Source organism: Syngnathus acus, chromosome 16 (genome assembly GCF_901709675.1).
Source record: "Syngnathus acus chromosome 16, fSynAcu1.2, whole genome shotgun sequence".
NCBI classification, from domain to species: Eukaryota; Metazoa; Chordata; class Actinopteri; order Syngnathiformes; family Syngnathidae; genus Syngnathus; species Syngnathus acus.
Genome location: NC_051101.1, coordinates 4060114 through 4087092, shown reverse-complemented (window position 1 = coordinate 4087092; position 26979 = coordinate 4060114). Strand labels below are relative to the sequence as shown.

The following is a 26979-nucleotide window of genomic DNA, read 5'->3' as shown; positions in this document are numbered from 1 at the left end:
GTAAATCAATTCACACCTTTTCTAAAATAAAGTTCATTTCATTAAGAACAACTATTGTATCGGCACGGAAACATTCTGCCACCCACGCTTCTTCTGCTTATTTGGCAAACTGCATAGGAATAAATCCTGCAGCAATCTTTTAGCACCATCTAGTGACCTTTGACTTCCATTGCAGATTATTCAAATTTCTTTTTTCTTCTTTTTTTTATCCTGATAGGGAAATATAGTTTTACATTTCATTATTGTAATTAATTCAAATTTAAATGTGCTCTAAGTCAAGATATAAGATGAAATGATATACATAATATACTATAAGTGTACTTCTAGAAGCTAATACTGTACAGCATGTCTTTTGAATTTACTGAATGTTGTGATGTATTTACTCTTAGAAGCAGTATTATGCATTGTACTTAATAAACTATTTCCAGATCTACTGATTATTACATTTGAGAGACCAGGCAAACATTTATTTAGTTTTACCACTCCTACAGCTTTCAGACTTATTTCAACTTAGTAAAATACACTTCAGGTTATAAACATAGGCCTATATTCTCTCTGTTCTGCTGAAACAACAGCTATGACTGTTGTGAACTACAATCAAATTCAGAACCTCCTTACAGTACTTTAAAGAAATGCTGACTCAATATAAATTCAGTAGGGCTCTGAGGTCTGTACGCTCTGGTCAATTAGTGAAGACAGAATTCAAAGCAAACATGGTGAAACGACACTTAGCTGTTATGCTGCTAGCAAATTGAATAAAAAGCCGACTGAAGTGATGTCAGCTCCAAGTGTAAATGCTGTTAACTCCAGATTTAAAAACTAAGCTTTTTTCTCCATGTAGTTGATTAATAGCAAATTGTGGTCACCACTTCTTCTCTTCCTCCTCATGTGGAAGGAACTCTAATGGAATAGTTACTTTTTGGGGGGGCTGTTATTAATATGTAACGCCGGTACATGTACATATCCACACCCAAGACTGATTGTCAGGAAGGAAGGAATGATTTTTTAAAAAAAAAGTGCCTTTATTATAAAAAGGACCAAAACAACCCCAAAGTGCAATAGGTCAACAACAATCGTAACACCATCATTTGAGTTTTAATAAATTATCTTCGGCTTACAGAATTCCGAAAATGCAAATGATATATACCACATAAACAACAACATGCTCTGACAATACAATTTTACCAGCATTAGCGTTAATAAATAAGTCCAGAGGAGGTCACTGCTGCGGGATAGGTTTTCAGGCACCAAGGATTTGTGTGCGTACGTCACGCACGCACAGAAGGGGGAGAAAGGCAACATCTGCCTGCAGACCGCAAAACGGGGGCGTGGTGTAAAAGGGGCGAACATCTAAAAAGAGGCGTACCCCCAGAAAGGGTTGTCAACTTGTATTTCATGACGTATTCAGACCCCCTCGAGAAAGGACGTGGAGGGGGCGGTGCCTGGTTCTGAAAGCCACGCCCCTAGATGATTTCATATTAAATGAGGTCGGAACAGACGAGTGCAGTCATCAGTACAGTAACAACACGGACTTCATTCACCTAAACACCGGTCGTCATGCTTCAAGGATGCGTCGGAACATCCTCTGTTACCCTGGCAGGAGAGTTGGTCCACTTTCTACCGCCCTCCTGTGAACTTTCCACGGCCACAGCAGAACGCAGCGGCTATGGACGGATACCGGTGCCCCTGTGCGGCATGCAAATACGTACTCTGACGTCGGCGATCATGTGGCTTTTGGCGTAGATCCTCCTTGTGATCGCCAATTTTTCTCTCTGCTGTTGCCTGTTGTCTGCCTAGCTACTGGAGCTACAGTGTTTTGAACAGCTTTCGCGCAATCAATCGCTTTGGGATTGTAAAGCACGATACCCAAGCATCGGGAGTGAACAGTGGACAGGTAAGAAATAATCCTAGTTTTCATTTAGCGCTGAAGTCCTGCAAGTCAAAAGTGGATGTATTCGTCTGCGGAACCATTCTCTCCTTCTCATCTTTTGCGCGTCTTCTAAACAGCTCAGCGTCTAAATATTCAACTTGTCTCCCTACGTGAACTTTGCTTGCCTGCTTATCTCCACCTGCGCGCTAAATGTGTGCATCAAGTTTTGGGACATTTTGGGTGCCCCCCCCACCTATGTTCGAGTTCTACTCTGAAACGCCGTCGCCGAGTCGACAGAAGGAAGGAAGCCAGGCAGAAAGTCGGGGAACTAGAAATGTCTGGTCGACTTTTCCTCCTCCTCCGTGTGTCGACATAACCAGCAAAACATGGCCGTCCTCTGCCGACATGTTGTTACGTCGCTGGCGAGAAGGAGGGGAACGTTTGGGAAGCGGGAGAGCATTTCCCCGCGCCGCTGTCACACCTCAAGCGGGGAGATAGCGTTCGGCTTGACTCCCCCGTCGCTGCATCCGTCCAGGGGTCTGAGTGCAACTTTAGGAGTCCCCTGTTGTTTAGCCACTTCGAATTGTGATGGAGGCGGCGTAACGCGGCCAGTCGGTGACGCCTCCTCCCAGCCGGGCGCAGGCTGAGGCTCACTGAGGCTGCGTGCAGGCTCCCTTACTGGAGCTCACTTTCACTGCAGTGGTCCGCTGCAAGACGCCAGGCGCGGTTCTCTCTGTCCCAATGTCAACTTTGGGGGCAGGCCTATTGCCTCTTGCTTCAGATAACAAATTGTTATTATTTGGTTGTGATGGGAGCTTTGCATCGCAACACTGTGTGAACGTACACGTAGGGCACAATTTAGCTTTTTCTTTGGATACATTTCTTGTTAAATCTGTCTGTCATCATTTTTAAGACGATGCCAAGACAACTTCATCAATTCTAAAGCATAAAGTACAACAAATTAAAAGTCCTGCTTTCAAAGATGATTTAACTTGGTATAATCAGAGAGTATGTCAGTTTCACAGAGGTGTTGATTTAAAAATTTAAATGTCTCGTATTTTGACTCTTGCCAAGCCAAAGGCGATAAGACAGAGAATATCAGAAAGCAGCGATGATTAGCAAAGGTTTGCACAAGGCGTGAATGTAGATTTTTCATCAGGGTTCGTTCAAGGTCGCAAAGACGTTTGCTAGATATTCGCCAACAGTTTTAATAGTTGTCAACAGTTTTTCTTGTCGCAAAGAAATAACCATTTGCAACTGTTTGCAACTTTTTAGGAACCTGACGAAATAAAATATTTCATAAGAAATTAGATCGCCATTGTACCTAAGATACAATAATTTATATGCCTGTAATTATCTTGGAAAGCTTAAAATAGTGAGTTAGAACAACAACATAGCAATCACGCTAGTGGGAACAATAACAATGAGATGATTTACCCCCAAATCGTTGTTTTAGAAGTGCGCGTCAAACTGGTTGCCCTTCGTCTTAACCAGTACTCAAGAAGTAGCTTATTTCCAAAAAGTCGGTGGCGCCTGCATTAGACTCTGAAAATGTTCTTTGTGTTTTGGCCTGTCAGTGAATGTATACTGATTGTGTTCTTAATTTAAGTCTTTTTGAGGTTGTGTTGTAGCACTGCTTTTTATGCGAGTCCATAGTCCTTTGTAATGTTTTCTAGATTTTTCTGTTCTAGAAACTAACATAGTTATCATACTGGTAATTATTCATCGTTCCGTGTGCAATAGATTTGACTAAATGTACACACTCCACGGAAGCTTTTGCTCTGCGTGAGTGTCGGATAGTTGTCTGGATCGTTATTGGATATGACACGCTTGGCTTTTGAAGACGTATGGTGTACATGTGCCAAAACCCTCCTCACACTGGGATGACCTAAAAATTCCATGTTTGTGAACACACACTACTCAGCTGCAGCCCCCAGTCAGCCTGAGATCTAAGTGGGTTTGATCACAGCGCAGTTAACCTCCTGTCATACTTTCTAGTACCTGCAATTCCTCCGGGTATAAACTTGTCGCCTCACACTCCTGCTCTGTACATGTGAAGAGCTATCCGGCTCATGTTTGTTCGCATGTTCGCCCGTGTGTGATGTACCTAATCGAGGATAATGTATCATTTAGAGTGACAGCGGGCTCGATTCTATTGTTGCGATAATGAATCAAAGACGGTCTCCGAGGAATCAAAGTAAAGCGTGATTTGTCTGTACATTCTATTTCAGCACGAATGTAGACCAAATTAGCACCTTTTTATTTAGCTACGTCTGTTGTAAGTACAAAAAAATAATAAAAATGATGACAGATGTATTTTGTGGAGGTGGGGGTTGGAGTGATGGCAGAATTGCTCAAAGGATTATTCACAAGCGTACAGATGTCGCGTCGTCATTGCTACACAGAGCATTTAAGGTCAACTTCAAGTCATAGTTTATTTTTGTTGATGGTAACGTATCTCACGGCCGTCAATTGCCATTCAAAGCACCATTCATGATCAAATTCCGTGTAACCCGCTTCTCACCCCCAAGTCAACTGCAGTAGGTTGTACAGGACCTGGAACAGGATAAAGCTGTGTAGAAATTGGATGAAAGAACCCAGACATGAATTGTTGTTGCTGTTGATAACGCTGAGAAATCCACTCTGCTTCCCGGAGGTGTTTCCTTCTCTTCTTTCAGCAGAGTGGAAACGGGAATGACTGGCTCTGTCAGATTTTGTGGGATAGAAAATCGCTATGCATGAAGAGCCGCCATCAAGTTTTAATCCAGAAACGGAATCAAAGGACATTTCATTAACTATGTCTTATTTGTTGTCTGACTTCTGCTGCAGCTTTGCAATTGTTTTGTCATGCAAATCTATTTGTTTGCAACTTTTGTATAGTCATAATCATAAGATATACTGTATTGAATGACAGGGAGGTTACCTGCTGTGATTGAACCCACAAAAATAATTTCAGGACAATTTTTTTTCTTTTTTTTCCCAAAATGTATTTATTTGTTTTACTGTATTGTAAGAGGAGTTTAGTGTGGAAAATGATTTCCTGTTACAGAGCCATGGCCCGACCCCAGGCCCGTCAGACAGAGAAGAAAAATTGTGAGCAAGGTCTGAGCATTCAAATGGTCTTCTGAGTGATTGGACAAAAACTCACACTCCTACTGTATATCTTGTTGAAAGTATTACCAGAAGCTATTATAGCTGCGGGTGGGAGACCAACTCTATATCATCTTCCATTTACAATTGCTGTAAATGTAATTACTCATTGTCCCAATATTTATGTATCTTTTTTAATAAATGTCATTTATGGAATACAGAGCACAACTAGATGGGCTTGAGTACATTGTGTGTGTGTGCGCGTGTGTTAGTTTAAAGGCTTGTTGATAACTTTTTACTTTGGTGATGCAATGAAACAATAATGTTGTGTGTTTGTGCTGATTTATTCTACATCTGTTTTGTTATTTTTGGCTGTCTTGCAGTGTTGTTTTGTTTTTTTCAATTGACATCAATAGCTTTCAGCATCTGCTGACTCTACATAAAGCATTCAAATCATGTTTCAAGCCGGCCTCGGTCTTTACACAATATAAGTCATAGCACATTTGAAAGATGAATCTGCTCAGCTCGGCACTGCAATGACATCACCAACAGTGACGTGATTTTGTTTCAGTTTTTCAGATGTTGTTTTGTGACTAATGCTACCAGAGATGTTAGGTCATCACCTGTTTTATGAGGCAAGTTGGTAAGAACCAGATGGAAATTTCTTTGTTTTGCAGGGCTGAAAGATTAATTGCATTTGCAACATAACCATAATTTGATCAAATGGGATTTGCTCATTGGAAGTGGTTAGGGGTTAGGGTTAGGGTTCTGACTTGTCACTGGGAACTAAATGGAAGGGTTCAAAGTAAGCAGCTCCATGAAAGGTGTAATTCGGTGTGCATGAATTTTGGTGGGTTTTCTGTCTAGGCTTTTGAGAATTCAAATTATTCAGTGTCTTAAAAGTCAGGTGTTTTTTTTTTTTCATTGTAAAAATTGTAATATGGTTTAAATAATTTTAACTTTATATTTTACGCAGTGACGCTCTGGTGCGTTTGAGGACTGACGGAAACCCCAGCATAGGGTTACAGGAGAACCTGGATTTATTGTGTATTTTACATAAGGAACACAGACGAATCCCCGTGATAACCATTCAGCTGCTGCCAAAACAACCATCCCTAATATGCATAGCATTATTTTACACGTATAATTTACTCACCTCATCTTCTCTCCATAAGCATTTATTAAATTCCATGCTATTTTTGTGCAAAGAATGGATATTCTCCGCTTTTACGCCATTACAAAAAATGTCCTTGGTCACCCAAGCACTTGTATTTCACCGATAACATTAGTGGATAATATTATATACATAGGTCAACGCTACACTTGTGTGACAGAATTTTGTTGTTGTGGTGAATGCTTACAAGACTGAGCGTCATATTAGACCTTTACGAAGCATTGAGGACATGAATAGATTTTTGCCACTTCCTGGCTCCCAACTTTGTTGGAACAGTTTAGAGCTGGACATTTCCACCTGATACATTGCACCAGTGTACAAACCAAGTCAAGTATGAACTTCACTGGCCTGCATAGAATCCTGACCGGATAGAACATCCTTGGGAGTGAAGACTCAGAGCCAGGCCTTGTCCGACCTCAGTGTGTGAACTCACAAATGCGCTTCTGGAAGAAGAGTCAAAGATTCCCATAAACGCACTCCTAAGCCCTGTGGACAGCATTCCCAGAAGAGTTGAAGCTCTTACAGCTGCAAATGCTGGCGATGGTGAATTAACGTCATATTGAACCCTGTGAATTATGAATTCATAGTCACTTTGGGAAGAGGGGGTGGCTCAGCGGTGGAGTAGATGTCTCCCAACCAAGAGGTTGGAGGTTTGATCCTCAGCCAGTGACCATGTCGAAATGTCCTTGAATAAGACTTTGAATGGTATGTCATCAGAATGTGAATGAGGAGGCAGTGTGAAGTGCTTTGAGTACCAAAGGTAGAAAAGTGCTATACCATTCAAGCAAGCCCATTTACCATGACTTAAATTGTCATTTAAGTTGTGCGTGAAGGCAGGTGAGCCACAGTTCTTCGAATGCATTGCGTGGTGCAATGCAATGAATTATTGAAGTTATCGTTAATTCTTGTTTTATATGTGTCTGTTTGTGTTGTCGGTAATTTCTTGAATGTGTGTCTTATTTAACTGTCACATTTATGGGCAATTTCTGTTGCAGTGTTTTGGTATTTCGTTTTCGTTTTATGCTCTAGCTCCTAAATTAAACTCTTATGGGCTATTTTTGTTTATAGCCTAAACAAATCAGGCATTTAAAATGAACAACAACCTGAAGAAACAAGGGTTTTGCATCTTTTTTTTCCCCCATCACTATCTGTACGGCGGTGAATAGTTTGAAATCCTGCTGCCATTTTTTTAACAGTCATTGCAGTCTTTTTAAAATTTTGGATGAAGCAAAGGGAGGCACTGCGTGTTCACTGACAGGCTCATTGCACTGCATCACGTCAGCCACGGGCAGCGTAATGCCACCCCAACCCCCACCTCCCCTGATAGTGTAAAGAGAAGACAATTCTGATGTGAGGAGAAGACAGAACAGAACAGGTGCAGAGATTTGACCACACGGTAATGGGGAGACTCATACATAAACTGTTTTCTTCAATGAGCAATGTGCAATTTGTCTCTTGATGTATCCAAATCCATGAGCGATCGTTTTAGATGTTGATGACAATGTTGTCACGCTGACCTAATTTGAAGGCTGCTAGATTAAAAATGGGCACCCCTCCTCCCGCATCCCTCTTTCAATTTTATTTATTTTTTATTTTTTTAATTCACTGCCAACGTTGGAATTTCCCCGAGTGGGACAAATAAAGAAAGATTGATCTTATATCTTAACAAAACACAATGTTCCTACTTGGGGTTATTTAGTTATTTATACTTTATTTGAGTCACAAATATCCAAGACCTCTCTTTAATGGTGTGGATAAGAGTACAAAGTTAAGTTAGCTTAAAAACTAATGACGTGGGTCCCACATCACTTGCTATGACTACGACTACCGCTACTTCTATTCTTCGTATTATTTTTCTATTTATTATTTTACTTCGTTTTGGCGGTTGACAAATACATGCAAATTAAGTCATTGTCAACTATTGGGTTACATGGTATGATTGGTCTTTTTACTATACTGTATATATTCTACTACTCGCATCATTAAATCAATCAATCAATTAATCAAGCCTTAATTTAGTTTGCGGCTTTCATACTATGTGCGTGCGTGTATATGTATATATGTGTGTATGTATGTATGTGTGTGTGTGTGTGTGTGTATATATATGTATATATACGTATATATATATATAATGCACATATACATACATACATATATATTAGGGGTGTAACGATTCATCGATTAATCGATATAATGCTCTACGATTTGTTGGCATCGATGCTAAACGTAAACATCGATCTATATCGCCCGTTTTTGACCTCGGACATTAGACACGACTTTATTTTGAAATCCAGTTCATTGTTGCTTGCTTCCTCTTTCCGGGAGCAGTGCGCGGCGTGTTGAGTTGTGAGCAGAGCAGGCACGTGAAAGGGGAGGCGACAACTACGCGGCCCCTGGGCTGGTGCTATGACTAGTGTCCAAGAAGACGAGGAAATTCGCTCCCCTTTGGGCTTCAAGTCATTCGTTTGGAAGCACTTTGTAATTTCGTAAATAAAGAGTTTGCAGTACGTTGTTGATTTTGCGTCTGAATTGTTATAAATCAGGATATTGTTCTCAGCTCAGTGGCCTAGTGGTAGAGTGTCCGCCCTGAGACTGGAAGGTTGTGGGTTCAAACCCCGGCCGGGTCATACCAAAGACTATAAAAATGGGACCCATTGCCTCCCTGCTTGGCACTCAGCATTAAGGGTTGGAATTGGGGGGTTAGATCACCAACTGATTCCCGAGCGCGGCACCGCTGCTGCTCACTGCTCCCCTCTCCCCCAGGGGATGGATTAAAATCACACGGGGATGGGTTAAATGCAGAGGACAAATTTCACCACACCCAGGTGTGTGTGTGACGATCATTGGGACTTTAATCTTTTTAATCTTTTAATCTTAATATCGATCGTAGAGCACTATATCGTGATGTATCATGAATGAATCACAGCAGGCTTTAAGATATCGGCGAATATCGTATCGTGGTTCTTTGTATCGATATGATATCGTATCGTTACAAAACCCGCGATTTACACCCCTAGTTTGTAACCCTAACCTTGATTTAAAACCCTAGTCGGAAACCCTAACCCTAGCTTGAAACCCTAATTAGCAATGGCAAAACTCCTTGGAAACCCTGGTCGGAAACCCTAACCCTAGTTTTGAAAGCCTAGTTAGAAACCCTAATCTCAGAAACCCTAAAAGTAGTTTGAAACCCTCGTTGGAAACCCTAACAGCTTTAAAACCTAGTTTGTAACCCTAAGCTTGGTTTAAAACCCTAGTCGGAAACCCTACCCCTTGTTTGAAACTTTAATTAGCGATGGCAAAACTCCTTGGAAACCCTGGTCGGAAACCCTAACCCTAGTTTTGAAAGCCTAGTTAGAAACCCTGATCTTAGAAACCATAAAAGTAGTTTGAAACCCTCGTTGGAAACCCTAACCCTAGCTTTAAAACCTAGTTTGGAACCCTAACCTTGGTTTAAAACCCTAGTCGGAAACCCTGAGCCTAGTTTGAAACCCTAATTAGCGATGGCAAAACTCCTTGGAAACCCTAGTCGGAAACCCTAACCCTAGTTTTGAAAGCCTAGTTAGAAACCCTTAACCCTAACCCTAACTCTAGTTTTGAAAGCCTAGTTAGTAACCCTAACTCTAACCCTAGTTTGAAAGCCTAGTTAGAAACCCTAACCCCAACCCTAATCCTAACCCTAACCCTAACTTTGGAAACCCTAGTCGAAAACCCTAACCCTAGTTTTGAAAGCCTAGTTAGAAACCCCAATCTTAGAAACCCTTAAAAAGTAGTTTGAAACCCTCGTTGGAAACCCTAACCCTAGCTTTAAAACCTAGTTTGAAACCCTAACTTTGGTTTAAAACCCTAGTCGGAAACCCTGAGCCTAGTTTGAAACCCTAATTAGCGATGGCAAAACTCCTTGGAAACCCTAGTCAGAAACCCTAACCCTAGTTTTGAAAGCCTAGTTAGAAACCCTAACCCTAACTCTAGTTTTGAAAGCCTAGTTAGTAACCCTAACCCTAACTCTAACCCTAACCTTAACTCTAACCCTAACTCTAAGTCTAACCCTAACCCTAGTTTTGAAAGCCTAGTTAGAAACCCTAACCCCAACCCTAATCCTAACCCTAACCCTAAGTTTGGAAACCCTAGTCGAAAACCCTAACCCTAGTTTTGAAAGTACCTTGTTGATTTTGCGTATGAATTGTTATAAATCAGGATATTGTTCTATATCGATCGTAGAGCTCTATATCGTGATGTATCGTGAATGAACCACAGCAGGCTTTATGATATCGGCAAATATCGTATCGTGGATCTTTGTATCGATATGATATCGTATCGTTACAAAACCCGCGATTTACACCCCTAATATATATATATATATATACATGTATATATATATGTATATATATATATATATATGTATGTATATGTATATGTATATATATGTATATATATATGTATGTATACAGATGTATATGTGTGTATGGTTAATATTGTTACACTTTTGAGCTCCCTGTAAAGATATTCTCCGGTTAACATGTTAATCCTATTGAAAGTAAGCCTGCTCTGTTGCTGTGCAGAACGTAGCACAGCACTTGAGATCTCAGTGCAGCACTTTGCTTTGCCCTCGAGGAGCCACGTGATTAGTTTTCAATTAATTCTGTGGTGGTCCAAAATGCTGCCTCATACACTCCTGCTAGAGACACTATGTACGTGGTAGCCGTGCCTTTCCTTACCCACACACATGCATCTCCTCTTGCTCTGCATTGGCTAACTTGTTGAACAAGTAGTATGAAGTAGAAACAATAGTAGTATGAAGTAGAAACAATGCATGTGTTTCTACATGCATTGTAGAAAAATTGCTGTCCACAAGCAGCAATTTTTGATGGGACGATAGGTTGCAGTAAAGCCTCTTGTCGTTTTATGGTTGATTTATGAGCGCCATTTTAAAGGACAGATATGGGTTTATATTCAGTGTTTTTCATAAGTTGTGGCCACTGCTGTGACAACTGTGTGCCCAAAAAACTGTGATTGGCTAACTGCCCCGGTGCAGATATTTTCCTGGTTCTTAACTACGCCAGTGTCAGCCCATTTACCATTTACAGCAAACAACATTAGCGGAATTCTGCATGTTGCTCAGTACTCTGTGTTTTTTCCTTGCACGCCTGATTAATCCGGCTGCCTCTTGCCGTTTCACATCATCCATATTTGAAGGGAGTCCATGTCCTTCTGAAACATGTATTTAACATGTCTGCGACTTTTTGTTCCCTCTCACTGAATGTAGAGTTACCTTTTGACCTTCAAATGCAAATACACTGCAATTACCATCAAGGTTTGTCAACTGTCATAGTTATAAGAGAGAACCCCCACATATTCAGTTGTGGGGCATTCGCATGTTACTATTCTTCATTATTCTTTGAGATTCTTTCCAATTTGGTGTTATTGTGCTCAGGCCAAAGCAAAAAGAGTATGCGTATATGTTAGCACGTTAGCATCTTGTGGAATCTTGGTGTTAGGTTTAAATTAATTTAATTTTTTTTTTTTCTTTTTGCTTTTGAGAAGTCCTGGTTTGTTTGTGATCCTTTAAGGCAGGGGTGTCAAACTCATTTTTGTCGCGGGCCGCATTGTAGGCTGTCAACCCAAATAAATGAACACCTTATATTATATACAGTATAAGCTACAAAACAAACTGACAAATGTTTTTTTTTTCAAATCAGACTAGTGGAAACTTTTCAAGTATTTTAAAAAGATGATTTTTAAAAGTTAAGACAATTTGCAATTTTAGTATGTCATAAATTTAATGCACAATTTGTCTTCGCGGGCCACAGAAAATGATGCGGTGGGCCATATCTGGCCCCCAGGCCTTGAGTTTGACACCGGTGCTTTAAGGGTACTCCCTGTGCTTAGTAGGCGTGTAACAGTGTACAGCAAAATATTGAACCGGTCGGTCCACTTAGCTTGGGACAATACGCCCTAATGGACAGCGAGATTTTGGTACTTTATTTTACACAGATATATTTACAGGCAACCATGTATGTGCCTCTTGGAGCTGATAAAAAGCCCGCCCTCCCTCCGCAAGGTCATGTCCAATCGCTGTTGGGTCCACACTCGCGCTCTTGTACTACTACCCCTTATTGCTTTGGCCTTGTTGTTTAGAAAAATCGCTTGTAAATGTTGGCAGTCAGAAGTTATGGTTTCCATGTGCAGCCACTATTTTGAACTTTTTCTACTCCCAAACCCAGCTCGCTTCTTTTTCTGGCATTTATTTGACTGTACACAGAGGGGTACTTCTCACATTTATAGAAGTTAACAAATTTGTAACAACACATTGAGAAGTCAGAAGTTATGGTTTCCATGTGCAGCCACTATTTTGAACTTTTTCTACTCCCAAACCCAGCTCGCTTCTTTTTCTGGCATTTATTTGACTGTACACAGATGGGTACTTCTCACATTTATAGAAGTTAACAAATTTGTAACAACACATTGAGACGTCATTGTTTCTGAAATAAAAATATATAACTTGTATTCAAAATCTGAGCGGGGTGAAATATGTGTGATGTCACGCTATGGGCACTTCAATTGGACAAACTACATAACATTACACCTATTAAATAAGACCCCATTGTAATCATTTATCTTTTCCATTTGCGCCTTCTCTTCAACTTGAACCTTTGTCTCAGTGTAATAAAGAGAATAACAAACAAATGAACTGAATTGTGCTTTAACACTCTACAGTTCAAAATCTTTATTACAAGTACAGTATGGTTTCAATTTTGCATCTTCCTTTTAATGGCACAATAAATGGTGCAATTTTTCTTCGCATAGAGCGGTGGTAGCAGTTTTGAATGGACCCAGGATTCTCACTAGATCTTGGGCAACAGCAATGTCACTGCAATCCAAAGTGTCAAATTTTTTGTTGTAGTTCTGGACAGCAGATTCAGCGCCTGCTGCTAGTTAACGTGTCTAATGAGCTGTTCTGGCATGTGACGTCCACAAATAGTTTGTGTGCGTTTATTCGACAAAAGTGCTGTTGCTGTTGAGTTGTGAAAAAAATGAATAAACTATCTGCCTGACACGTACAAGCCAACACAATATGCGGCCAACTTTGAGACCAGTCTGACCATCGAGATATATCGTGAGTCCCGAGCCGAAAGCGTGACTCATAACTTGCAGCCCTCTTGTATCTATGTGCTGAGTGTTGTCGGTCACAACAGCAACTCTGTGATTTCAGTTTAAAATCTAAAAAGCTGTGCTAAACTTACCTATTGAGCAGAAACATCGGTCAGCCCTGAATCCTCTTCGCTGCATGTCGGCTCCTCCACTTTGAAAAGCAGACTGTGTGTAACCAAGGCCAACTAAAAGAGCTGGACAAATAATGATTTTTACTCTTGATACCTTTTAAGAGGCAGTTTTGTACTGGCTGCTGTCTGGTAGCGTACTTGCCTTTCTCAACAAGTGAGTACGGCGTCTGTGTATGTTGGAAGCCCAGTTATGGCTGTGACTGGGCTGCACACACTGCACTGTCGTTGTTATTTGCGTCGTAAACAGAAAGCTAAATACATTCACACACAAACAACAGCACAAATCTCAGTGAAGTTGTATATTTGATCTCTGCTGTGTGTCTGCAATATTATAAGCAGTAAAATCAGGTGATTGGCTGTAAAGGGAAGAAATTGACTCTCAGAGTGAATCAGCGTTTGACCATGCAATTTCACCGCATTTTTGGAGGACGACCCATATAATCTTTAGTTCGCATGGTGCTACATTGGCAAGGTTACATAGAAAATTCGCTACAAGGGGTCAACAACCTGGTGCCCCCTAGGACCATGTGAGTAGCCCATTAGCTCACCAGTAATGGGACATTGTGGTTTTCGAGTAGTCATAGAAGTGATCGTTTGAAAACACTGGCCAGTATTTATAGAAACGGCATTGTTGTAATGCGAATAGATATTTTTCTGTTTCCTAATTCTTGTGATAAATCGTTAACGTGATCTATGTCGTCGCCTTAATGAGCTTCATTCAATATTAGAAATAAAACAAGAACATTAAAGGTCGTTCGAGAGCAAATCTATGTTATCTAAAGTATCAAACTGGCATTGATCCCTACCCAGAAAGTAGATCTCGGTTTCAAAAAGATATGTGACTCTTGTTCGAGACACAAACAATGTGTTTCTGTGGTTTTACACATAATGACACTGGTTTACGCTATAGTCATGTTTTTCAGAGGAATCTGTAAGGACAACTCACTGTGTGGGATGTGTTGCTGTGACTCACCCCCACAGTGTATTTATCATCTAGCTGCTCCTATAACAGTTATGCGGTCGTTCTCTCTGGCGTCATCGTTGCCAACTTCATACATGAGACAAGGTCTCTACCAATTTCCCCTGTGCTGTTTTGTTTCTCCTCCCAATACATGCTGTAATGCTATCCAGTGTTCATCAGTGGTTTTGCTGCCATCTTCTGATTCCCTCAAAATGACATGGCTCCATTCTCGCATATAGCATTAAGAAAGAAGAAAAGAAAGTCTGGCACTTGCCAGGCGAAGTATTCATACAAATTTAATGAGCATGGCGGGAGTTGGGGCACACAGAAGCCAAGTGATGCACCAAGGTTAGACACGGCTGGTAGACATGCTTTTTTCTTTTTGTTTGAGACAGTGAGTGTTTCTTACTTTTTATTTGAGATGCCTGATGTTTCTTAGGGCTTTAACTTGATAGCTGTTACGAATTATATTATTTGGAGTCCCTTTACGTGAACATTTCCCCAAATGTCTCAGTAGGTACTTGGAAAATATGCAATGTCTGACACTAAAACGTGATTTCTTAGTCAGTTAACACTGAATATCAAAATCTGTAGCAGTTGTGATTACAGCTTACCGATGAGGATATGGCATAAATTGAATTGCTCATCAGATCTTTCTTATTGTGTGGGCAATACAAGTAGGAGGAGTACTTGGTCCAGCTCCATGTTAATCTTAACGCATCCTTTTTTTTTTTTTTTTTTTGTTACGCCAATCCCCTTCACAACTCAAAAAGTGATGAAACAAAATGTCCTACAGGAATTATCCATCCCTCCATTTTTAATACCGCTTATACCCTCGACTGGTTGCCAGTCAGTTGCAAGGCACATATAGACACATCAACACCATCGATGAGTGGGAACTGAACCTACGCTTCCTGCACCAAAGTCAAATGAATCCAACACACTACGTCATTAGTGACTCATGTAAGAGTTATGATTTCATTATTTCTGCCATTTTAGTCCTCGTACGTATAAGTAATAAAACATCATGAAATTCTAGAAGAGACATTTTCTTCATGGTCATAGCAGATACCAAACGTGACATTTTCTTTGAATGATTTTTCTCATTTTATCCATGGCTCACCTCGTTCTAATACACATTGCGGTCAGACTATTACTGTGAAGATAGTCACTGTAGCAGCTGGACTACAGCGCTATGTCCTCAGTTGCTATAGCGACACCATTGTAATGAGTCTGCATTCTAATGACTTCTGGGTCGGTCGTTTGATGAGTTACATTATCTGGGGAGTAACTTTGATTCGCAAAGTTCTGTCACAGCGGTTGCGTCAACTCTTATTTTTCTCATTTATGTAGAGACCCAAGTATTGCCATGAAGGTGGTATGCAAATTTTTAGAGGACATTCTGGTATCAACTCTTGGCTGTTCTATGCAAACTCACTTGATCGTGAAACACTGTCGTTTTGATTTGTACTTGTGATTGTGAGAATGATGCGTCAGTGTGGAGCCCCGAGAATATCAATTGACATTCCAGTCTAACTCGCTGCTTCTTTTATAGTTACCCTGGAAAACTTCTATCTTTTCTCTATTCTCATGATTGCGTTAGAAAGTTGTCTAGCAACAACAAAATAAAGCTGATTGCTGCCTTTGCTTTTGTTTCTTTGGTTCTCTATTTGCAGCATTGCATTCAGTCATTATACTCTTACCGAGAGTCAGGCACCATTTTCATGTTTTATATCTGCACTGCAACAATGTCATCAATTACAGTGATAACACTGCTAGTTCCATCCTGAAGTTGTTAATGTAAATTTAAAATTCATTTTGTGACAATGAGGCGACAAATTTTACATGATCTAGTGATCATTATCTCATAACACAGTATTTTGCTGAAAGTACACGTTTCAAATCAGTTTCTATTAATGGTCCATTAGGTTTTGCCCACAGTAGTCGACTCAACATGTGATGCCCTTCTGTCCTGCATTGGTACATGTTAATAGAAGTGGCTTTATGTTCACTTTGAGCTTTACACTGCTTGTGTTCTGTTAATGAAAATAATAGCAGAAAAACTTGAAAACGCCCTTAGAAAAATGTCTGATCCCTTTATGATAAAACATTAAAATACTAGCCTTAAGCCCTGATTTTACTGAGCGGTGCGGGCACATGTCACAGTGATAAGATATTTAATTGGTCAACGGCGAACAATCAATTCGTTTTCTCAAACAAAGCTTATCTAATTCTTCTACTAAGAAATCGGCACGCCAAGATGAAAAACTGAAAAATGCTAGATCTCCTCAATTGCTCATCTTTGTAAACAGTCCTGCTCCTGTTCTTTAAGAATTAAGAATTGTCATGCACTGCCTATCTTGTAGATGTCATATCATTCGCGATAGTGAATCAGCCATCGTCACACCACCCACAAACACTGACACAAACACAATCCAGGCCAGGGTTTTCATTCCGAACCGTAACATTGCGAGACAAACAGAACTGTCTGTCTTGGTCATAATGTGGCTTTGTAGTGATGGGAACATTGCTTTCCGCTCTGCTGAAAACTAAATAGGGCTATCAGGCATATTTAGAAGTAGAAGAGTTTTCCCATGACTTGTGTCAGGCGGCAATGTACTTAAAAGTACATCTGGCAAAGCTGATATCTGTTTTTGTTTGTCCAGGTGTTGTCCTGTCATGCAGTTTCACGAGGTCATCCTACTGCAGAGGTGACGCTGTCAGCCAGACAAGCCCAGAACGTCACCCTCTATTGCACCTTTCTCTGCTACTCTCTGTGCCCCAGGGGGCGGTGGCGCACCTATTCTAAAAGTTTGACCCATCCCAATACACGGTTCTCCGAGCTAATGCATTCTGCCTCTCTTGGTTCCCAGTCGTAGTTTCATTTACAGCATATCCGGTCAAGTAAAAGTGTAGCGAGCCGTCCTTCATTATTCATCATCATGTCGAGCCGACGGAAGGCTTCCACCCCCTGTATGATCCGACCACAGGAGACCATGTTGCCGCTGGATGATGATGAGGAGGTACCGTATTAATGTCTGGAATTTATAAGTCCTTACTCTGAGTTAGTTAAATAAATATATTGTGATGTTTTTCTTTTGTTTTAATCAAAATACCCTACCTGTACAATATAGGAAGAATTATTAGATTTATTTTTTTTTTTTTTACATACTTTTTAACTCTGCTTATTTATTACATTTTGGGCAAATATATTCCAGCTGTAAAAAACAGATTGCACTGATTTGCAAATGGAATATCTCATCCGGTCATTTCTAATTGTAAAACCTGTCTTCCTCTGCCAGACAACAGAGAACCTTACTGAGGAGGATGCTATGGAGACAGATCCATCTGGTGACCTCGACCTAACGGGGAAGACCTCTGACTCCCCAGCAGCACCTGACATCCCAGTGTCCGAGTCATCAGACACTTCCAAGTCTTCGCGTAAACAAGCAAGAGGCTATGAGTGCAAATACTGTTCCTTCTCCACTCAGAACCTCAACACATTCAAAGAACACGTGGATGCCAACCACCCCAATGTCATCCTCAACCCACTGTACCTGTGTGCTGTATGTAACTTCAACACGAAAAAGTTTGACTCCCTGACAGAACACAATGAGAGGAGTCATCCCGGGGAGAGCAACTTTAAGTTCAAACGCATCAAAATGAACAATCAGACAATCTTGGAACAGACAATAGAGGGCTGCAGCAGCAACGCAGTCATTTACAATAGTTCCAGTGTTACATCTGGCAAAGCGGAGGGCCAGACCGCTGTTCCCCACAACAAAACCACCGCAGTCAAGATGGGGAAACAAAAGGTCATGTCTTCAGATAATAAACGGACGGAGCCTCAGTTGTGTAAACTGAACTCCGACTTGGCTAAGAAAGCAATCACAGCACTCAATGTCAACGGGACCGTAATCATCCCAGACTCGGCTCTTCTCAAAGCTGACGGCCTTTCTCACATCATGCCTTCCTTGCAGCGGCCTGTAAACTACACCCAGGTAGGATGCAATACAAAGTCCTAGGTTAGGTGTCAGCAACTCTTAACCCCAAATTTGAGCAGTATCCCACAGAATGAAAGTTTTCTTTTGAATATTTTCTTTATTCTGATTTTTTTTATGGTTTGCCTTATGTGGCAAATAGCTCAAAAAATCTTGGTGCGAGGTCTCGCTTGTTTACCAGAGGTGAGCGTTCCGTCAATACTGACGGAAGCTCTGTCAGTCCATCACTGATGGATGCTCCTTTTGCTGGCAAATGTCGGGAAACGTAAAAAGAAAACTGATTGACTAAACACAGACGAAGTTTCTCACTCACTGGGTTACAACTAATTTTGGTTTTTAATGCACCAATGAACCACTAAACAATGAGATCAGTGCAAATCGTTAATGGATGGATAAATTACTTCAATTAATCATTTACGTTTTACGTTGAAATTATTTTATATTGTACATCCCACGCTGTTGTTGACATGGGCCCACTGTTTTATCTGAAGCCAACAATCTCGAACTTGGATTTTGAAATTGGAAAGTGATTTTAAGTTGAACCGGCAAATTGGCGCTGTTGTCTGGCTTTTTTTTTTTTCTTTTCCTTTTCCCCAGACAGCTGGCTAAAATAAAGCCTCTCCTTTCTCAACAGCACTCAAACACTAATCCATGCCTTTGTTACATCTCTGCTAGATTACTGTAATGCATTAAATGGACTTTATCTGAAAGGTTCTTTTATTTATTTTCAAATCTTTATCTTGCGGAGGATCAGAGGAGTCGAGCTTTTTCTGTTTCCGGCCCCTCTTTTTGGAATGATCTTTGTGTTAACTTAAAACATATTTTGATTCTATGACTCTGCATTGTTCTCGTATTTTATGATGACTGCTGCATTGGTGTTTAAAATATTATATTTTCACTGAACTTTGTATGCAGCAATGGTTGTTTTAAAATTCTCTATACGTTGAGTTGAGTTGAAAATAAGGCTCTGTTAGTGAATTCTATTAGCTTCCATAGCTGCTTTCATATTTTCAAGCTAGGACATTTATTTAATTTATTACACTGCATATTGTGTTTGTCATAATTTGTTTTATAGTAGTTAAAACTATATGAAGTGTAAAATATCAATATTACTAAATGTTGGTGTTTCACCATAATTAGCAGTCCGTCATTATTATTCCAGGTGCCGAAGATCGCTATTCCTCTCAACACAACCAAATACAATCCCTCTCTGGACGACAACCTGACCCTCATCTCTTCCTTCAACAAGTTCCCCTACCCAACACAAGCTGAGCTCTCTTGGCTTACCGCAGTCTCCAAACATCCAGAGGAGCAAATTAAAGTTTGGTTTACCACCCAGAGGCTCAAACAGGGCATTAGCTGGTCACCAGAAGAGGTACAAACTGTCTATTTGCTATCCCTTTATTTGTTTGTAATCAAGTTGTTTGTCAGCTCAAGACTGTCAAACACACTGAGAGGTTATTGTAATTGAAATATCAATGGACATAACCGTAATATATTTCTCCCATACTAGGTGGAGGAAGCAAGAAAGAAGATGTTCAATGGTACAATCTCCTCTGTGGCTCAGACCTTCACAGTTGTCACGCCTCAACTTACCACTCAGTCGTCCGCCAACACAGCACCAGTAACCACCGCAGTCTCCAAATCCTTGCAGCCTACGGCCTCACTCCTCCAGTCCGTCCCTTGTCATCTCCTGGGACAGACCAGTCTGGTGTTGACTCCCGTAGCCAATGGCTCTACTGTTACATGTGCACCGCTGGCACTCACGTTGGCTAACCAGGTGCAAACAAAATATAATACAGATATTTAATTGACTCTGGACCACAATTCTGGCAATTGTGAAATCATCAACCAGAATTAAAACATGTCGTAAAAAACGTGTATAATGTAATAGACTCCCCAATATGTGATCATTTTTCGGGGGGTGGGGGATTTATTCTGCACGGGATTTTACGTTCATCCAAAAAAAAAAGTCTAACATCTGATATCTAATTTGAAATGTAACAAAAGCAACTCATGGTCTTTGCCTCCGTTTTTTTCACAGGTTGCTCAGTCACTCAAACGACCCTTGGCCTCTCCCTCAACTGCCTCAGAGAGTAAAAGGCCTTCCATCATTCAAGCCATATCTGCGCCTATCACCACATCCAAACTCGCATCACCCAAAGTGTTAAATTTCACCGCGGACCCCAACAAAACAGCCGAGCAGCTATCAGTGCTGCGGTCCAGCTACATGCAGTGTCCTTTCCCTGAGGAAGAAGAGGTAGGAATAATAATATAACCACTGTTATCGCGATAAATATAGACGGAGATAATCACATGCATTTTGTCATGTGACAGATCTACAGGCTGATAGAGACCACCGGGCTGTCCAGAGGGGAGATTAAGAAGTGGTTCAGTGAACAAAGGCTCCTTAATCTGAAAGGTAACTGGTACCTCATGTCTGAAATTATGAATGACCTCGACCTGTAGGTTTTCATTTAATGCTTTGAAGCTATGTTTGAAACGGTCACGTGCAGTCCTAAAATAACAGCTTCATAATCATTTTGGAACACTGGTTTGGGACGGGGAGGATATTGTCTCTGTTGTTGCCATGGTAACACCATCTACTTTTGGAGGACTGAAATATTGGCGGGCTAGCCTGGACACAGTGTTCAGCACAAATTCCGGATAAGGGGAAGAAAATGGATGGAAAGAATATTAATTGGGGCACGTTAGTGTAGTCTTGTGTGTTGTGGGAAATTATCAAATTACACTTAATTGGCCAAAAAAAAAATTTATTCGTGACATATAATATATCTATTGTAGAGACTTATCCACCTTATTCCCAGCATCTGTCATGAAACCACCAATTTGTGAGGAGCTTCCAGTTAAATTCTCCCATTGGTTACAATGAGTTTCGATTCACGGGGCGGTTTTTGGAACAGTTTTCCTTTTCTAAGCGACAATTAGCCTTCATTCCCTTGAAAATTGTCTTGCACGCTTTGGCAGCTAGTAGGTGTGCTACTGGCGGTCGTACAAAAAAGCAGTTGAATCTTTTACTCCAAGAGCATTGTTTTTTAACTGGCTTTCCCAGACTAACAAAGATGAAATTAGTCTGAGAGTCGTTTGGGGGGGGGAAATAAAACCACCTTGACGTTGTACCTGTGCTGCTTTTCATTTCATGGATGAAGCACGACGCAACGTTTGCATTTAATTTTGTGTTAATGTGCTTGCATTAAACCACTGGAGGAGAGTATTTAGTAGATTTTGGATTTTATGGACAGTAACTCGTGTCAAGCTGTAGTGTAGCAAGAAAGACGTTTTGCTCATAAAATTCCAAACATTGAAGCCGATCATTCTAATATTTACAACGATCCGAGTTGTAAGAAGCTTGTATACAAGCAACTGAGCTCATCTATACTTCTGCTATCGTTCTAAATTTCAATTTCTGGCTAACATTTTTCACTCTGTACCCTTTGAAGGTGTTCCTCCGCCCCCAGTATTGGTGAAAGCTGAAGTGACTCCAGTACTGAAAGATGGACCTGTAAGGAAAGCGGTTCCAAGCCACTTCCCCCTGCTGGAGCGGGTGAAGGGCAAAACCTCTGAGCAACTCAATGCACTCGAAGAGAGCTTCCAGAGAAGCAGCACTCCAACAGACACTGAGCTTGGTACAGTTTCACTGTCAGACTTTTATGTGGGCCTTGCCCTGTGGCAGACGAACAGGAATTGCTGAATTATTGAATAGAAGTGATGCCTTGTGAATTTGGCCTGAGTAAGAAAACCTCGTGAGAGGTTGAAAATAGAGTTCATAGATTGATCTAAAAGAGGAAATCACTGTGAAGCTTGTGTGAAAGAGTCTGTTCAGCAGTGATTGTCATTTTCACACAATGGCTAAGAGCTTGTCGAGACAGTATTCCTAGTTTTTAGTGGAAGCAGCTCACCTGACTCCTTGAACTCTGTTCTGCTCTAGACCAACTGGCCCAGGAGACCAGGCTATCCAAGACTGAAGTGGACTGCTGGTTTTCTGAGCGCAGGGCGCTAAGGGACAACATGGAGAAAGCCTTGCTCAGCGTGACCCCGAAGAACACAGATGACAAAGGCGACAGACCGGGCGTGTTGCTCAATGGCTCTTCCCATCGCGAGCAGGATGGGAAAATGCTCCAATCGTCAGCTCTCCCACCCTTCCTCTCTTCTTCCTCATCTTGCTCCCCTCCTGTGCTCGCAGCCTCCTCGCCTCATCCCCCGACCTTGTCTGCCTCTGCATCACCTCCAATCCTTAATTCGTCCTCCTCCTCGTCTTCTCCGCATCCTCCCATCCTCTCGCTGTCGACGAGCCCGGCTCCCATCCCGAGTGGCTCACTCGCTCTGCTGCGTGAGGTAACAATTGATAGACTGACTGCCTAAAATCATGCCTGAAAAATATGTCCTTTTTAGATGGTCTGCTAATGATCACTGAGTTTTTGCGTGGGGACGAGAAATTACTTGTCAGGGTTTTTTTTAACAGAAAGTAGCTTTTTCTTGCTAGTTCGGATGGAAAGAAGTTAGAACGGAAAGTGAATGGGTTTTTCGGTTACACTGCGTTGTGCTAAGTGTAATGTGAAAAGGCCTTTCAAACTAGTGCCATAAAATTTTGCTCTATTTCTTCTAGTGTAAGCCACATTTTTCTGCGGGTAGAGCTTATTCTGCCATCTGCTGTTTGTTTGCATGTAATACTAGAGTCCAGTTTTGTGAGAGCCAGTCAGATCTTATTGTAGATGGTTGAGGACTAAATGAAATTCAATTGCTTTCTTCTGTGTAATATATTGCTTTTGCTCTTCTGACCTATCTTGGCAGATGTTCTGCCGGACCCAGTGGCCAACACCCGAGGAGTACAGCCAACTGGAAGGGCAAACAAGCCTGGGCCGCACTGACATTGTGCGCTGGTTTAAGGAACATCGCTCAGCCTTGAAGAACGGTGAGACCATGGCCTGGTTGGAAGCTTACCAGAGCCAAAAAGAACAACAGAAATCTGGGCAAGAGCAAAATGGAGACAGTTCTGACAAACCGCAACAAAGTGTATCACCAGAAGGAAAAGGTATATTACATTGGATCAGCACGCTTTGTGGAGTTGTCCCATTTTAACCCCACAAACTTTGCTGTAGTGGAGGAAGCTGGCGAGAAGAAAACAACAGCAGCATCTATGGAGAACTCCAAGCAGTCCAATCCAGACACAGTACAATGGTTGACTGAAAAACTTACTCACAGTGTGCCGGACCTCAGCCAGGCCAGGCTGGACCAAACCAGCTCTAGCATTGCTGAAAAGGGGAGGTGGGTATCTTAATGTCAAAAAAGAAATCCTAAAAAGAACTCCGACGGATGGACAGTTCCACCTTACAAATGAGACAGTTCTACCTTACAAATAATAATGCTCCGTCATGACACTGTCAGTATCTAAAGTTCTATCCGATGATGTATGAGGTCATCTATCAGCTCAGTTTCATGCACATTGAATATCGTTGAAAGTGTCATGCTGTGTTGAAAATGGTGCATTATGTACTGCGTTTGTCAGGTGGGTTCAGGTGACAGTAGCTGTGGGCGAAGAGAGCGAGGGAGGATTACAAAGACAGAGACTGGCGGCAGATACTGATGTTTTGACGATGGAGCAACCTGGGAGGGTTACTGGCTGATGGTAAGTAGATGTATTTGATTATAGTTTGGTAAGTTCGCTAGTATAGTTTGGTAGATTGTTGGTTGTATATCGGCCTTTTTTCCCCCCAATAAATGTTATAACAGATATTCAAACCTTATGTGTGCACAAAATTATTGGTACTCCTCCTGTTAATGAAAGAAAAACCCAGAGTGGTCATAGAAATAACTTAAATATAGAAATAATTAGCCCTTTCACACCAGCATTTTTTTCCCTGAGGGAATCTTTTTTTTTTTTGTGCTGATTTTGACATAAGAACAACATAGGGCAAATGGAGTGCTCATGGGTTTTTTTTAGGTTTTTTTTTATGACCCCATTGTTGGCTTGGCACGCTCCACTCCGCTAACTGGGCGTATGTGAAACGTCCTGACTTGATTGTTATTGGTTACCTGGGACATGGACAAACATGAATCAAATATGCTGCCATCATCATTTTTTTAATAAGGTTACTTTTAGGTCGCCGATGGTGTAGGCATACACTCGCCTGACTGTTATGTTTCTTCAATTCAAGTTATTTCTTTGACCAACGTGAGTGTTTCTTTCATTAGAGGGCTAGCAACAAATTTCTTTGTTTCAAATGAGAAAGAAGTATTTTTGTAACAGTAATATAATCAAGCCAATAGTTTTTGTTTTTCTTTATGCTCATCCATTTATTTTAGTATAAACAATTGAGAAAAAATTACCGATATTCTCAGCAATTTCCCAAAAATATTTTGTCCACACTATGCACTGTTAGTCTAGCCTTCATCCAATAATATTTATTTTGGCCGTGTTCTGAAATGAAGCTAAAACAAAGCTGATTTGTGCATAGTGATTTCACAAATGTAACCAAATGTGAGGCTGGCATACTTTATTTCTGCTGTGCTGGGAATTTGTCAGTGCAGCAGCAATTGCACATCTTACTCTTGTAGAGAAGTCCACAAACTGTGAGCACCCTGTGGTGGCATTATAAAGTTTTGAAACAAGAATTGACTGCTGCCATCTTTGGCTTCAGAGTTTTCCTCCTTTTCCCTAGATTTCACACAGAGAGGGGTTTATCCTCCTATGACCCGCAAAAGGATTATCTGTCTGTCTGTGATTGGCTGTGGCCATGAATGGGGGACTGGGCCTTTAAAATGCCACAGCTGCAGTTTCATCCATCCATCCATCCGGGAAGTTATTTGTGTCTAATTAACTGTGATTGGTCCTAATAATGGACAGTTTGACGGCAGCCGTCGTTGCGACTTGCTGTCATTAGTGTGTGCATACACACACATACATCAACATACAGCCTGCTATTATTGGAGGGAGGCACTGCCATTCATTTAATAATGATGTTATGTAGTGTCAATCTTTGTTTAAGAGGACATTTGTTGTACATATTTTTCTGGCAATACACTGTTCAAATCTGTAACTTCTTGTACTTAATGTCTCAAATGTTATTTGATGAAAAATCTCAACCTGACAGACCGTTAACAGAAGATAATGAGGTTAATCAAACAATAGCTGGGACTTCACTTCTTAATCATGTCTAATTTCTTTTCTAGCTGATGTGAAAGCATACAAGGGTCACGTACAAGCTGCCAAACGTGGAAACAGGGATGTATCTCCGTGTGGTCACCAAGCAGATTGGACATCTGCTCGCGTGTCATGTGGCGCCGATGCCCATGTACTGTAAGGAGTGCCAAAGCTGGACTTCATTATTTTTGGGGTGTCATGGTGGTGGAAAAAGTATCTTTGTAAATATTTTTTCTGTATTGCTAAAAAAAAAAAAAGTCTGTACAGTTTTTTTTCCTGAAAGGGCATGTTTTGTTACTTTTTTAAAAAATGTGTGCCCAGTACTTAGAATGTTTGTGTTCTTTAAAGCTTGAAGTGTAAAATAGCTGTTTATTTGCTGAAAATCAAGCCTATTTTGGAGGAAAATTGAATCTGCTTTCTGCTCGGTAAGAGCTTTTTTTTTCTTTTTTTATGGAACTAACTTGTACTGTAAGGCTTTCTTGTGCTCAGCGACTTCGTCTCCAGCTCGAAACCTCCTCTTGCAGCGTCAGCCCTTAAGTTCTCAGACTATATTCTTCAAGGAGAGGGAATGGATTGTGGGAGTACAAGCTTGGCCTCGCCTCGCCTCACTGCTGGAGACGGAGCCACGCGTTTGCCACAAAGAGCCACATGTGCAGACCAAGACGAACTGCATTAGGCCAATGAATGATAGAATGCACTAACTTGTATCTTTTTGAATCAGCTGTTGTGCTCCTGCATCAGTACCTGAGGCAATAACAGTGCAGAATGTTTTTCTGTTTAAACACGTAGTCTGTCTGATCGCACCATGCTGCCTTTTCAGGTCTTTCCGCATCAACTGATGATGGTTCATTTCAATGGAAAAACAAATTCTTTTTGACTGAAATTAGAAAGTTGGGGAGATTCATGATTAAGTATCGAAAGCAGTTTCAAGTATGAATCTTGTTCAGCCGTGAATTGTGAACATGTCTCGTCCGCTTTCGCCTTTCTGTGGTTTGTCTTCGCAATGGACAGCGGGGAAGTTTAGTTTAAAACTCGTTGTCAGTGTACAGTTGGTTCAAACGGCGATTTCTTTTAAATGTACGATCAAACCTGTGTTGGCTGCCTTAGAATCAACATTTTTGTTTCACTTCTCAAGATTTAAAGGGACGTTTATTGTTTTTGTCTGATTGCATCGTCATGCATCATTTGTGCAAACGCTGCTATAGATTCAACTGTCACTTCTATATAATGCTGGTTTGAAAAGCAGAATGAACATGTTTCCGCTGCTTACGTTTCATGTTAAAGCGTCCGAGCGTATTCTGGCTTCTGGTTGGCTTCTAAGAAATACTGCCTGCATTTTCATTTTCTACTTTAAATCTCCTCTAACCCAATAAATACGCAAGCTGTTCAAGCAAACAAGCTGTTTGAAAATTGGTTGTGGTGAGCAATTTAGTTATTTTCA

General features: G+C 41.0%; 1 protein-coding gene across 4 annotated transcripts; it reads left to right on the top strand.

Annotated features, from left to right (window-relative positions):
• The first annotated feature begins 1507 nt into the window (after positions 1 to 1507).
• On the top strand, positions 1508 to 26948 carry zhx2a (zinc fingers and homeoboxes 2a). Of its 4 annotated transcripts, none has more exons than XM_037273802.1 (14): positions 1508 to 1705; positions 1798 to 1894; positions 17042 to 17398; positions 17678 to 18376; positions 19539 to 19751; positions 19890 to 20156; positions 20421 to 20636; positions 20714 to 20798; positions 21838 to 22023; positions 22326 to 22732; positions 23189 to 23429; positions 23497 to 23662; positions 23904 to 24023; positions 25568 to 26948. In XM_037273802.1, exons 3-13 carry the CDS (start codon positions 17318 to 17320, stop codon positions 24019 to 24021), a joined length of 2679 nt encoding a protein of 892 aa, XP_037129697.1. In that variant the 5' UTR covers positions 1508 to 1705; positions 1798 to 1894; positions 17042 to 17317; the 3' UTR covers positions 24022 to 24023; positions 25568 to 26948. The 4 variants fall into 4 exon arrangements, with proteins under 4 accessions (XP_037129697.1, XP_037129698.1, XP_037129699.1 ...); XM_037273803.1 differs by having other exon boundaries at positions 1508 to 1894; positions 17042 to 17086; positions 17249 to 17398; XM_037273804.1 differs by having other exon boundaries at positions 1508 to 1894; positions 23904 to 24027; positions 25580 to 26948.
• Positions 26949 to 26979: the final 31 nt, after the last annotated feature.